The 14,174-nt window shown below is 48.7% G+C and overlaps 1 protein-coding gene across 2 annotated transcripts in view; it reads left to right on the forward strand.

The window, feature by feature from the left end:
• C5 (complement C5) overlaps window positions 1–14,174 on the forward strand; it is a 114,469-nt gene that overhangs the window by 38,930 nt on the left and 61,365 nt on the right. The window contains exons 14-23 of one of the 2 annotated variants that reach the window (XM_073558927.1): window positions 5,230–5,379; window positions 5,606–5,735; window positions 9,009–9,077; window positions 9,621–9,827; window positions 9,904–9,994; window positions 10,078–10,160; window positions 10,595–10,734; window positions 10,872–11,093; window positions 11,180–11,240; window positions 11,693–11,782. In XM_073558927.1, the coding sequence (XP_073415028.1) occupies window positions 5,230–5,379; window positions 5,606–5,735; window positions 9,009–9,077; window positions 9,621–9,827; window positions 9,904–9,994; window positions 10,078–10,160; window positions 10,595–10,734; window positions 10,872–11,093; window positions 11,180–11,240; window positions 11,693–11,782 (1,243 nt within the window). The remainder of the gene's footprint in view (window positions 1–5,229; window positions 5,380–5,605; window positions 5,736–9,008; window positions 9,078–9,620; window positions 9,828–9,903; window positions 9,995–10,077; window positions 10,161–10,594; window positions 10,735–10,871; window positions 11,094–11,179; window positions 11,241–11,692; window positions 11,783–14,174) is intronic. The other variant, XM_073558936.1, reaches the window with a different exon arrangement.

The following is a 14,174-nucleotide window of genomic DNA, read 5'->3' on the forward strand; positions in this document are numbered from 1 at the left end:
GGAGAGTCCCCAGTGTCCGGGAGGGTGGAGGGCTGTGTTGTGGACAGAGGAGAATCCCCAGTGTCCTGGGGGCTATATTATGGACAGAGGAGAGTCCCCAATGTCGGGGGGGGGGGGGGGGGCTGTGTTGTGGACAGAGGAGAGTCACCAGTGTCCAGGGCTGTGTTATGGACAGAGGAGAATCCGCAGTGTCCGGGGGGCTATATTGTGTACAAAGGAGAGTTCCCGGTGTCGGGGGGGCTGTGCTGTGGACAGAGGAGAGTCTCCAGTGTCCGGCGGGCTGTGTGTAATATATATGGGTCGCCCTCCTAGGGCTGTGGGACACTCGGTACCGGGCCAGGGTCAGCGGGATGTGTCACAGCAGCGGTGACCCGGTCCGTGGCCCTGGGCACCCAAGTATTAGGGAAGATTGAATGGTGGAATGTAGTTAATAGAATAGTTCGTGACGCCACCTGTGGTGATCGGCAAGTGAGATGTTAAGCCGACGCTGCATGCAGATCCACTGGGACTGATGGTATGGTGCAGCAAAGATGTAAAAGCTCCCCACAGGTGAAGCTGAAGTCCCAGGGCAGTGTGGATGTGGTTGGCACGGGGATGTAGCAGTGCCGGAAGGGTAGGAAGCAGGCAAAGACACAGCGGGGTGCAATTTCTGTACCTTTACTTGATAAATGCAGTCCAGGGTCCTGATTACAGATGGTACTGGAGCAGGCTAGCCTGGAAGCAGCTCAGGGATTCTTTCTCAGCAGATGGTCTGTGCAGTCTCCTTCCCTAGCGCTTATTTGAGTGAAGTACTCCTAGTACTGAGTTACACTGAAGTTCCTCCTAATTCTCTTCTATTAGCACTCCTCGTATGGCAGACAGCTGTAGCCGCTATTACTCTCTTGGCTCACTCAGTGCTGTTGTGCATCCGAGTCTTAAATGGGGGTAGGGCATTTACAGCCTCCTACTCCTCTGGTGTCTGTTGCAGGACCATTAGTATCCATACAACCGTGGAGACCAGGCTCCAGTTCATGCGCTCTCGCTGTGAGGGAGCTCTCTTTTCTCGGCTCAACCTCCAGCTTCTCTCTACACGTCTGCACACTTCACCCTCCGCAGACTAACTGACTGCGTTGCATGTATAGGCTAACTGCGAGAGAGACCCTTCACTGCTTCCAAGCCTGGCATTACCCTCCCTGGAGGATGGCAAAGCCACTGAGGCGACCATACTCCTGGGGGCGCCACATTTATGAAGGTACTATGGAATCAGATTGTGTGGGATAAACAAATCTGAGAACAAAGTTGAGACAAACAAACTGTATTAACAAATCAAAAGTAAAAAACTAATAGAGGAATTACTGAAAATACAGCGAAGTGCAAAACAGCACAAAACAGAAATGTTCAGCAGCTATGCTAGGTTCAACAGCTATGCTAGTGGAGCATGACCGCTAACACAAGCAAGTCCAGAAATTATCTGCGGCAAGAGTGCAACCTGGACTTATACGTGGTAGTCCTGAAATATGCAAACAGTGAAGCCGGCATTTGTCATGGAAGTCCAGGTCTCCGTAACCTATCGGCTGAATTTTTGTATCTCTCATGTGCAGTAGATAATACTAGGATGATAACCCAGTTTGGCAAAGAAGGGTGTTACCTTAGTAGATCCACTCTGCTAGTTATTGTAAGAGAACTCTGCAAGAGGAAGTAACTCCAACCAGTCATCCTGCGAGCAGCTGATATAGCACGAAAGATACTGCTCCAGAGTCTGATTAGTCTGCTCCGTTCACCCATTATTCTGAGAATGACATGCTGAAGACAGACAGACATTGATACAACATCCCTTCCACAATCTGGAGGTAAACTGCACTCCCCGATCAGAGATGATTTCAACTGGAACTCCATACAGTCGGAACACATTCTGAATGATCAGATCTACCGTCTCCTTAGCTGAGGGAAGACCAGTACAAGAAATGAAGTGGGCAGCTTTAGTAAGATGATCTTTTACAACCAGGATAGAATTCTTTCCCCAGAGGTGGGCAATTCCACTATAAAGTCCATAGAAATAGACCCCTAAGGACGAGAAGGAACAGGTAGTGGCTGCAGCAATCCAGTAGGTGATACACGAGTAGCCTTAAATGTCCTTCAGACAGGTAGGCCACCAAAAGAAACGGCTCAGGAACTCCTGTGTCTTTTGTACCCCCCCATGACCAGCCAAATTGGAGTCATGGACAAACTTGAGAACTTGCAACTTTACGACCTCTGGAACGTATAAATGTCGATCCCGGACCAACATACCGTTCTTGAGAACCAAGCTCACATCATCAGTTGGGTTAGCAAGAAATGGGTCAGTGTCGTAGGCCTCCTTAATAGTCTTCCACAAGTCCTTATTCTTGGATGACTCCGACAAAGTTGTCATCAGACAAAATGGTTTTGGATGGGGCCCCAGGTACGGAATCCATGGCATGAATTTGGGACAAGGCATCCGCTTTACCATTACGTGAACCTGGGCGGTACGAAATGAAAAAATTAAATTGATTCAAAAATAAACTCCAACAAGCCTGACATGGATAAAGACATCTAGCAGATCTAAGAAATTCCAGATTGTGATGATCCATGAGCACAATGACATGTTGTGCTGCCCCCTGCAGATGGTTGAAAAAAGACTTGGGTATACTAATAGATCACAGACTGAATATGAGTCAACAGTGTGATGCAGCAGCAAAAAAGGCAAATGCAATTCTAGGATGTATTGACAGAAGTATACAGTCTAGATCACGTGAAGTCATTATTGCCCTCTGCTTCTCTTTGGTCAGACCTCATCTGGAATACTGTGTCCAGTTTTGGGCGCCACATTAAAAGACATCAACAAACTGGAGCAAGTTCAGAAAAGAGCGACCAGAATGGTGACCCATCTGCAAACCCTGACTTATGAGAAAAGGCTGCAGGATCTGGGAATGTTTAGCTTGCAAAAGAGAAGACTGAGAGGAGACTTAATAACTGTCTACAAATATCTCAAGGGCTGTCACATTGTAGAAGGATCATCTTTATTCTCATTTGCACAAGGAAAGACTAGAAGCAATGAGATGAAACTGAATGGGAGGAGACACAGATTAGATATTAGAAAAAACTTTTTGACAGTTAGAGTGATCAGTGAGTGGAACAGGCTGCCACAAGAGGTGGTGAGTTCTCCTTCAATAGAAGTCTTCAAACAGAGGCTGGACAGACATCTGTCTGGGATGATTTAGCGAATCCTGCTTTGAGCAGGGGGTTGGACCAGATGACCCAGGAGGTCCCTTCCAACTCTACGATTCTGATTCTATGATGCCTCCATTCCTTAAATGCAGTGATAATGGCTAGAAGCTCTTTATCTCCCACATCATAATTCTACTCCACAGCAGAAAGTCTACGAGAGAAAAAGGCGCACGTATGTAACAGACCTTTCTCTCCGAGTGAATGGCCCCCAGAGCACAATCCGAAGCGTCCACTTCCACGATGAAAGGATGTGCAGGGTTAGGATGAATCAATACAGGTGCAGAAGTGAAAAGGGACTTAAGACAATTAAAAGCCTCTTGAGCTTGTGAAGACCACAAGAAAGTCTTTTCCTTCTTAGTTAGTTGCGTAAGAGGTTGAACTATCTCAGAGAAATTACGAATAAATAGCCTATAAAATTTAGCAAATCCGATAAAACGTTGTAACTCTTTGACATTGTTAGGTGCGGACAATCAAGCATAGCCTGGATCTTACTTGCCTCCATGTTAAGTCCCTGTAACGAGATGACATAACCCAGAAATTGAATCTCTGTGCGATAGAACTCACATTTCTCATGCTTGATGTAGAGATGATTCTCTTTCAGGACAATCATAATGTCTGTGAGGAGGGAGCTGATCTGCCATTTTCTTATCACAAAGATCAGAAAATTCATTGTAAATAGATGGAAACATAAATACCTTAGTGGTACATTCTGTATCCAGAGAACTTGCCTGACTTGTTGCTGGTGTGTCCTTTGGTGGAAAAGTGATCTCCTTGGTCTCCCAGTTGATGATGGGATTTTACGACTGCGGCCAGGGAATTCCTAGAATTAAAGGGCAATGTGGCAAAGAAATTAACATAAAGGAAAGCACTTCCCGATGATTGGGTTCTATGAAAGTCTCCAGAGGTACTGTCTTCTGATCCACCAGTCCTGAAACTAGAGGGGAACCATCCACTGTTTCCATGGTTACTGGGGTGGTTCTCTGCTGAATCTGTATGCCATGTTCTTTGGCAAAGGTTAGGTCAATAAAGTTACCTCCCGCCCCCGAGTCTACCATGGCTGCACAAGAGATCCATTTTCCCAACAACAAGATCTTAATGGGGAGGAAGCAATGCATATCGTTATCCTTCCATACTTTAGGAGAGACAGTCACTGACAGAGAATGAAAGACAGCATTCAAAGAAGAACTGGACCCAGAAACAACAGATTCAGCATCCTGATCCTCATACTCCCCTTCCGCGGCTAGTACCTTGTGAGGCCGCTTGGGACAGTTAATCAGGAAATGATCTGATTGACTGCAGTAGAAACACAAACTCTCACGAAAACGATGCTTCCTGCGCTCATTACTCTCACGCCTCTGTAAAGCATCCACTTGCATGGGAACCAGTTCCACTTTCCATGAGGATTTGCCTGCAGGTCCTTTAGGAGAAAGGGGAGCGTTAGTGATTAGAGGCTGCAAATTTCTCCTGTCTACGTTCAGTAATATGTATGTCAATGTGCACGCAATGCTGTATGAATGCCTCTAACTCTTAAGGAGCCTCTGCATGGGCTAACTCATCCTTAACCATACTAGAAAATCCTCACCTAAAAATGGGTAATTGAGCATAACAGTCCCAAACCGTATCCACCGCCTGCCGTCTAAATTCCGTAGCGTATTCGATAACAGAGCGCTTACCCTGATGTAACGGTAACAATGCAGTTTTAGCAGTAGTGCGACGATTAGGATCATCAAACATCATAGACATTGCAGCTAGAAAATCATCTAAGTTTTTCAAACAGGGGTCACGAGTCTCGATAAGCGAATTAGCCCATGCGAGTGCTCGTGAGTTAAGTAACATGATTATATGTGGCACCCGAGGGTTCAGTCGCCACAGAGGTACTGCACCTCCTCCTGTGGTCAGAGGAGAGTCCCCAGTGTCCAGTGAGCTGTGTTGTGGTCAGAGGAAAGTCTCCAGTATCCCTCGGGCACTGTGCGTGCTGATATCTGGGGTCTTTCTCTTTTTCAGGTGCAGCTGTCAACCAGGAAAAGAGTGTTCCAGCCCAAGGCTTCGGTGCCGCTGACCGTCCAGGCGCAGACTGGATCCATTGTTGCTTTGTCCGCTGTAGACGTCTCTGTCTATGATGTCACCAAGAAGACGCAGAGACCCATGGATAGAGTAAGAGCTGCCGTCCAGGATCTGGGAATGTTAGTCTTCCCTTTGTAGAGACACTATTCCTTCTCACAGCTGAGGTTCTGTAACAATGTATCCGGTCCAGAAAATTCTCTGTATGGTAAATAGCCTGAAGTCCTGACAAATTGTTTGCACTGTCACACTGTAACAAGCCCTCAGCTGTGAGAAGTCCTTGCCCTGTGTGGGTTCAGCCTGTGGATGTCATTCTCAGGTTCTCCGAAGGATCGAGGAGAGCGATCTGGGTTGCGGCGCTGGAGCCGGGAAGGATAACAAGGATGTGTTCGAATTGGCCGGACTGACCTTCATTACTAATGCCAACATCCGGGCATCACAGACGACAGGTAGCGAATGCTGGGGGTTATAGTTACATGTTAGGGAACACCAGTATGGTTGTGAATTGTGTTCCCTGAAAGGCGAGCTATGGTCTGTAGGTCTCACCCTGTGTAGCCTAAGTGCGACCAGTGCGCGGATACTGCCTGAGTGGTGGGAAGTTGTACCCGGTCGTGTATACATTTACCCTGGGGCGAGTGTTTTGTTACTCAGGGCACAGATAGATTTCCCTCCAGGGGTACTGATACTTTTACAACCATTTTAAATTCTGAATGCATTTTACATAATGAAGCATTTTGCAAATAACATTGATGTTAAGTGTCCTCTTGTTTACTGTCTACAACTACTATGCAGAGCAATGTGCTTCCATGGTTACAGGCTACTGTAACCCCCGGACAATGTAATACAGTGTCCGTAAAGTCATGGTGCACTTTTCACCCGGGTTTTGGCAGGGGTTCTGTCAAGCCATGGACACCACGATCCCCGGATCTGACTCCCTTAGACTTTTACTTTTGGGGTTAGGTGAAGCAACATGTGTACATTGAACTTATCAACAGCGTTGATCACTTAAAACAGAGAATCACAGACGTTATTCACTCCGTTACACCAGACGTCCTTACCCGTGTGTGGCAAGCACTTCACTATCGTTTGGATGTGTGTAGGGCAACAAATTGAGCCCACATCGAACTGCACTGAATAGGTATGAAACTGTAAAAGAAGTACTGGGAGCAAGATTAGTTGGACGCAGTGAAGAGCCGGAGGCAAAGATGTGGTTAACAGTATTTACTAGAACAGGTTATTAACATACAAGGAATACTCCACACAGGGAGGCAAGATCAGTAACTGCAACAACAGGATTTGCATATGGGTCGCCCTCCCAGGGTTGTGGGGTACTCGGTACCGGGCCGGTATCAGTGGGATGTGTCACAGCAGCGGTGACCCGGACCGTGGCCCTGGGCGCCCAAGTAATAGGGAGATGTGAATGGTGGAGTGTAGTCAGATGAATAGTTCGTGACGTCACCTGTGGTGTTCGGCAAGGGAGGTGTTAAGCCGACGCTGCAGACAGATCCTCTGGGACAGATGGTAGGGTGCAGCAAAGGTGTAAAAGCTCCCCACAGGTGAAGATGTAGTCCCAGGGCAGTGTAGAAGTGGTTGGCACGGGGATGTAGCAGTGCTGCTAAGGTAGGAAGCAGACAAGACACAGCGGTGCAATTTCTGTACCTTTACTTGATAACTGCAGTCCAGGGTCCTGATTACAGATGGTAACAGAGCAGGCTAGCCTGGAAGCAATTCAGGGATTCTCTCTCAGCAGATGGGCTGTGCAGTCTCCTTCCTAGTGCTTGTTTGAGTGAAGTACTCCAAGTACTGAGTTACACTGAAGTTCCTCCTGTCAGATGTTCCCCAGGATCTTGCTTGCACGGCAGACAGCTGTAGCCTTTCTCGGGGACTCCTCTCTCCTGAGTCCTGGCTCACTATCCAAGCTGCTGTTGTGCCCTCAAGTCTTAGATGGGAGTAGGGCATTTACAGCCTCCTACTCCTCTGGTATCTGTTGCAGGACCGTTAGTAACCGTACAACCGTGGAGACCAGGCTCCAGTTCATGTGCTCTCACTGTGAGGGAGCTCTCCTTTCCTAGCTCAACCTCCAGCTTCTCTCTACAAGTCTGCACACTTCACCCTCTGCAGACTAACTGACCACTCCTTCCTCTTGGCCCTCAGAGAGCACCCCTCCCCTTAATCCCAGTTCAGCGTTCCCCCTGCTGGCCTGGAGTGGAACTGTGTTGTATGCTTAGATTGACTGCGAGAGAGACCCATCATTGCCTCCAAGCCTGGCATTACCCTCCCCTGGAGGAAGGCAAAGTCAGTGTGGCGACCATACTCCTGGGGACGCCACACATACAAACACAATATTTGAGAAGGTGTACGAAAAAGATAACTTATCGCTTGCAGTTCTTGTTGGGGAAAGGCTGGAATATCTCCTGCCGGCGTCGTAAGTCATGGACAATGTCTCTGGCTCTGTTACGGAGGAACGAAAAGCATAGTCTGCCGACCATGCCGATGTTTCCGGTCCCACTTGGCTTGAGCGCGCTGGAAAGTAGATACAGTCCTCTACATTCCTCTGGAATGACGTTGAATACAAACCGCATGCACGCTCGCAGGCCGCATGTGATCCTCTGAAGTAGTCTCTAGGAACGGAACAAGTCAGATTGTCTCTCACTGAGGGCGGGAAGGAGCCGTCCGGCAATGACAGCTCAGGAGGGACACAGTCAGTTTGCAAGTCAGAACGCTGGGGCATGAATGATGTGGAGTTGGCAGTCGGAGCAGTGGGGAGGGAGTGAACCTTCTCCTTGTTCTCCTGTCCCCTTCCCGCCAAATCTCTCTCGTTCCTGCGCTCAGTCCCTTTTATCTCCCCCACACCCCCTGCCATCCAGGGCAAAGGTCCTCCCCTCCCAGAAGAACCTTCCCCCGGCAACAGTGTTGACAGTCCCGACAGTTACGGCTCCAAAGTGCACCGGAAACCGCTGACTCTGTCCCAGCTTATCTTCTTACAAAACTGGGAGAGTTTTTCTTTTATTTGGAGTACATTTCACATTTCTATTGTCTTTTGTTGCTTTCCAGTGACTGGTCAAAGTGCACCATGACATTAAGGATACACTGTAGTTATCGTGTCAGTGTTTTGTCCTATTGTGCTATTGTGTTCAGGGATTGTTCTGTGTGCAGATAATGGGGGTTACATAGAGGCGTCATTGGTAAAGCAGCCAATCAGAGTCCAGCTGTTGCTGCAGCTTTGGCTGCAATAGATGTTTCCACATTGTGCCACTGGTCACCCCACGGGCCTGGTAGCCAAGTCACAATATCCTGGTAGCTTCACCACCATGGTTTTGGTAGCCACGCCCAAGTTACTGGTAGCCATCGTGGCTCACACGTCTGGTAGCTCCTCAATCCAGGTAACCCAGCCCCAAGGCCCTGGTAGACGCACCCTCGCAGCCCTGGTATCCCATTATTTTGGGTAGCCCCCCCACAGAGATCTTGTAGCTTCACCCTCGCAGTCCTGGTAGTCACATTACTACAGTCCTGGTAGCCCCTCAATCCTAGTAGCCTCGTCTTCACATCCCTGGTAGCCCCGCCCCTGCAGTTCTTGTAGCCCTGGCCCCATGCTCACAGTCCTTGTAGCCCCACCCCGCAGCCTAGTAACCCCACCCCTGCAGTCCTTGTAGCCCTGCCCATGCTGCCCTTGAAAACATAGTGCTGTGTTTTTTATTTACAATGTCCATTTCACTTTTTAGCATTAACCTGCAATGAAATAATAAGGAGCAAACGATCCAATACACTGGGGGACGAAATCCTAAAAGCAGGTAAGTGTCCTCTCCCCTTATGTTACCCATGTTCCTTCTGCTCTGTGGGGGGAGCAGAGGGTGAGGAGGCTCCATCATGTCTGGGCAGCTTTACATCCAGATCATTTTCTGATGGGTGTGATAGTCTAAATACAAGTGAGCAGCACAATAATCATGACTGCCATGGTTTGATGGGGGTAGTAGTTTCAGCAGTCACAGCACCAGCTACATGTGCTTCTTTCAGCTGAGGGTGTGATAGAATGTATCCTATCCTCTGCAGTAGCACATCTCTCCACTCCTGAGTGTCCAGACCAAATTCAACTGCGTCAGAGCGGGATGTCATTTACTGACAAGAAGCAGAGATCTTAGGTGCAGGGGAACTGGAGCACAGTGCCTATTAAAGCTGCCGATGGTCACATTATATGATGACTAAAAGGGTGCACGATTCAGTATTGGAGTGACAAGCCCGCCATCATCGCAGTCACATGATGCTTGACCCAGCGTTGCCGCTCTCAATATGACCGCAGGTAATGGACTTGTCTTGTAACAATCGCTCTTTCTCAGTCAGCAAGTATACGGACAAGCGTCTCCGACAGTGCTGCGAGGCCGGGGGCCGGGCCTTCACGGAGGACCACCAGTGCGCGGCGGGAATAGCGCGTATCAAGAAGGACAAAGGACAGCCCTGCGTGAACGCCTTCACGGCTTGCTGCGAGGTGGTCCAAAAGAAAGACCAGCAGCTGGCCCAGAAAGACCTGGATATGGGCAGAATGTGTGAGTATTCACAGAGCCGGCCGCTGTCAGCGCCCCGGAGGAGCAGAGGAAATAACCGGGTTGCGTCATCTTCCAGTCATCAGAACGGTGTTTGATCTGGATGAGCCGGAGATCCGCAGTTACTTCCCTGAGAGCTGGTTGTGGGAGGAGCTCTCAATCTCCGACAGGTGCTTACATGGGTGGGGCGAGGGTCCACTCCTCACAGGCGGAGTCTGCAGCACTGATATATAATTCTCTACTCTCTCCATAGAAGAAGCTTTAAAGAGATTGGCCTGACTCTCCCTGATTCTCTGACCACCTGGGAGATCCAGGGGATCAGCATGTCTGACCAAGGTGCGAACAGAGACTGTGCTTACAGAGTGCGACACAGAACCCAGACCACACCACCAAGATGAGAGCCCCCAGTGTTTGTGGGGGTTAATGATGATAGAACAGAGCACCCTAGTGGCCAGGAGAAGGTAATGGCGATAGAGCAGTGCCCCCTAGTGGTCAGGAGAAGGTAATGGTCATAGCGCTGAGCCCGCTAGTGGTCAGGAAAAGGTAATGGTTATAGAACAGAGCCCCCTAGTGGTCAGGAGAAGGTAATGGCAATAGAACAATGCCCCCTAATGGTCAGGAGAAGGTAATGGTGTTAGAAAAGAGCCCCCCAGTGGTCAAGAAAAGGTAACGGTAATAAAGAATCTGATGGTCAGGAGAAGCTATTGGTGATAGCACAGAGCCCCCTAGTGGCCTTTATGTCCCTGACATTGCTGGTTCTGGTTTTGCAGGCCTGTGTGTGGCAGATCCAGCACAGATAATTGTATCTAAAGACCTGTTCATCGACGTGCAGCTGCCGTACTCTGTTATCCGAGGAGAACAAGTGGAGATCCAAGTTACTGTCTACAACTACCAGAACTCCAAGGTCAAGGTAGGTCATCCCCAAATGATCCTAAGGATTCAGGGAATGTTACAATATACCATTTGTGGTGGCCCTGCTGGATCTGATATCTTTGGGAAATATGTCTAATGTACACCCCTCATTGCTGCGTCACTGTTGCCTCTAAGGGTTGCATCTCTGTGTCTGTGAGTAAAGAAATCTGTCTGGTGAGTGAAGTGAAGATTGGGCATCGTGGGAAATCCAAAGACTGCAGCGAGGAGTTCAAGCCGGAGATGCCCAGGGTATTCACCTACAACATTCTTCCCCTGGCACTCGGCCTGCACCCCATCAACTTTACTCTGAACGTGCAATTCAACAGCGAGAAAGTAGTGAAAATGCTGCGTGTTGTGGTAAGTGGCAGTATGCAGCAGTGGCTCCTGAGTAGTGTCTCTTTAAGTGGCAACACTATGATCATGTGAAACTGCTTGTTTTCCAGTCAGAGGGCATTAAAATGGAGCAGAGTGTGGGATTTACGCTGGATCCGCTGGGGCTCCGCGGTACGTGCCGGTGGGGGCAAAGCTAGAGCAGGTTGTATGTCAATGAGGCGTCATCAGGTTGCTTTGTGTTTTCAATTAATCACATCTTCAAGATCTGCTTGCATTTGATGAATGGAAACCTGTGCTGACATAGTCCTGCTCACACAGCTGATAGGTTCTTATAATGTATCAGCCTGAACTCCATGCGCTACATTGAGACAAACCATCAGCTGTGCGCAGGCCAAGATGGGTCTGAATGCTATTCACTGACAGCAAGCAGAGATTGAGAGATTGGTGCAGGACTGAAACACAACGTAAAGTAGATAGCAGCTCAGACTCAAATGGACGTGATGATCGCTGTATGCCGCCACCATTGGTGTACTGTCTTTATGGGCAGCGTAGACAGACACTGTGTGCTGGGCACCGACTGTCAGCTCTTTGCCCCTAACATCCTCATCATCTGTTCATGTAAGGAGTGACAAAGAGGCAGCAGGATCTACCCTACCGGATACCCGCCAACACCGTGCCCAAGTCCGGGATCAACCGCATCTTCTCCATCAACGGTGAGTAACTAAAAGTCCCAGCATGCACTGGAGCATTGCATTGTGGTAAATGTTCAAACAGGACATGCTAAACCAGAGGTGTGGCTAGGGTTTTGGTTCAAGGGGGCGAAACTTCTGAGTGGGCCCCTAACCAGGTAACCTTGATTATAACTGGGTGACGCACCCTAATAGTGGAGGAGAACCTCAGCAGATGACCGCGCTGTTACTGAAAATAATCGCAATATAAAGACCAACATTGATATTACCTCCATATGGTCAGTGGTAGATACCAGATCTACAGAACATACTGTATAAGAGATCACAGCACAGCTACAGATGACTTACCGCTGGCATTCTTTCTGAAAGAATCGTTCACTTTTCATGTCTTTTCCATCTGGCCCAGACCAACATGACAACTCCTCCAGCCAGGACTCGGCTACAGAGAATGCAACAAAGATACGTTTTACTTCTCAGATTTTCAGCACTGTCCAAAATGGGACTATTCCCAACCTGCACAAACTCCTCATCCTGCTGATCCGCTGCTGCCGTATGTGTCCCTATTACTGCACCTGCTGTGTGGCCCTGTGTGACCTCTAAATTTTAAAGCAACCCTCTAGAAAATACTAAGGCCGGGTGCAAGTGCCCTAGAAAACAGTGCCCACATTTTGTCCCCTAGAATGTAATAATGCCCTCTGTGTGCCCATATGACAGTCACAGTAACCTAAGTTTCCCTATAACAATAAGTGCCCACTTTACATTTAATAATGTCCCGAGTCTCCCCCCTGTACACCTCCCCTATTCACAGTATGATGCTCTCTTATACACAGCATAATGCCCCCTCACTGTATATATATACTGACCCGTTAATATCCCCAACTATTTAATGGCTCCAACACTGTATGATAGCCCCGTCACTATGATTCCCACACTGTATGATGGCCCCCTATATAGCCTCCATATAGCATAATACACCAGATAGTTCTCAATATAGTGTAATGCACTCCTCATAGGTCTCCATATAGTATAATGTACTCCCCATAGGCCTCCACATAGTATAATGCACTCCCCATAGGTTTCCATATTGTATAATGCACTCCCCATAGGTCCACCAATTCCATATCGTATAATGCACTCCCCATAGTCCGTCATATAGTATAATACACTCCCCATGGGGCCCAATATAGTATAATGCACTCCCCATAGCTCTCCATATAGTATAATGCACTCTTCATAGGCAGACTCTATATTGTATAATGCACTCCCCATAGGCAGACTCTATACTGTATATAATGCACTCCCCATAGGCAGACTCTATACTGTATATAATGCACTCCCCATAGGCAGACTTTATAGTATAATCCACATAGGTAGACTCTATAGTGTAATGCACCCCTATAGGCAGCCTCTGTAGTATAATGCACTCCCATATACAGCCTCTGTAGTGTAATGCACCCCCATAGGCAGCCTCTATAATGTAATGCACCCCCATAGCCACCCTCTGTAGTATAATGCACCCCTATAGCCACCCTCTGTAGTATAATGCACCCCATAGCCACCCTCTGTAGTATAATGCACCCCCATAGCCATCCTCTGTATATGCACCCCCATAGCCATCCTCTGTATATGCACCACCATAGCCATCCTCTGTAGTATATGCACCCCCATAGCCACCCTCTGTTTATGAACCCCCACAGCCACCCTCTGTATATGCACCCCATAGCCATCCTTTGTAGTGTATGCACCCCCATAGCCATCCTCTGTAGTATATGCACCCCCATAGCCATCCTCTGTAGTATATGCAACCCCATAGCCACCCTCTGTATATGCACCCCCATAGCCATCCTCTGTAGTATATGCACCCCCATAGCCACCCTCTGTATATGCACCCCCATAGTCACCCTCTGTAGTATAATGCACCCCCATAGCCATCCTCTGTATATGCACCTGGGTCGCCCTCCCAGGGCTGTGGGGTACTCGGTACCGGTCCCGATGAGCTTCAGTCGGAGATGTCACGGCAGCTGGGACCCAGCCCGTGGCCCTGGGCGCCCATTGTAAAAAGGGGAAAGTTTATAAGTGATTCGTGACGCCACCTGTGGTGTTCGGCAATGGAGATGTAAGCCGACGCTGCAGACAGATCCTCTGGGACAGATGGTGTGGTGCAGCAATGATGTTATAGCCCTTCACAGGCAGGGCTGTAGTCCCAGGGCAGTGTAGGTGAAGTGACACTTAGATGGTGTAGTGTCGGGCATAAGGGATGTAGCAGTGCTGGCCGGGTTGGCGCGGGAATAAGTGGAGGACACGAGGGCATTTAGTTCCAAAGCTTTACTCACAGTCTGTTGCAGGTACAGGTGCCTGCATCCGTGCCGTGTCCTCCGGGTCAGGAGCTCAGCCAATTTCCAGGCAAGATGAAGTA

Source organism: Dendrobates tinctorius, unplaced genomic scaffold (genome assembly GCF_039654945.1).
Source record: "Dendrobates tinctorius isolate UK_male_01 unplaced genomic scaffold, ASM3965494v1 ptg000013l, whole genome shotgun sequence".
NCBI lineage: Eukaryota > Metazoa > Chordata > Amphibia > Anura > Dendrobatidae > Dendrobates > Dendrobates tinctorius.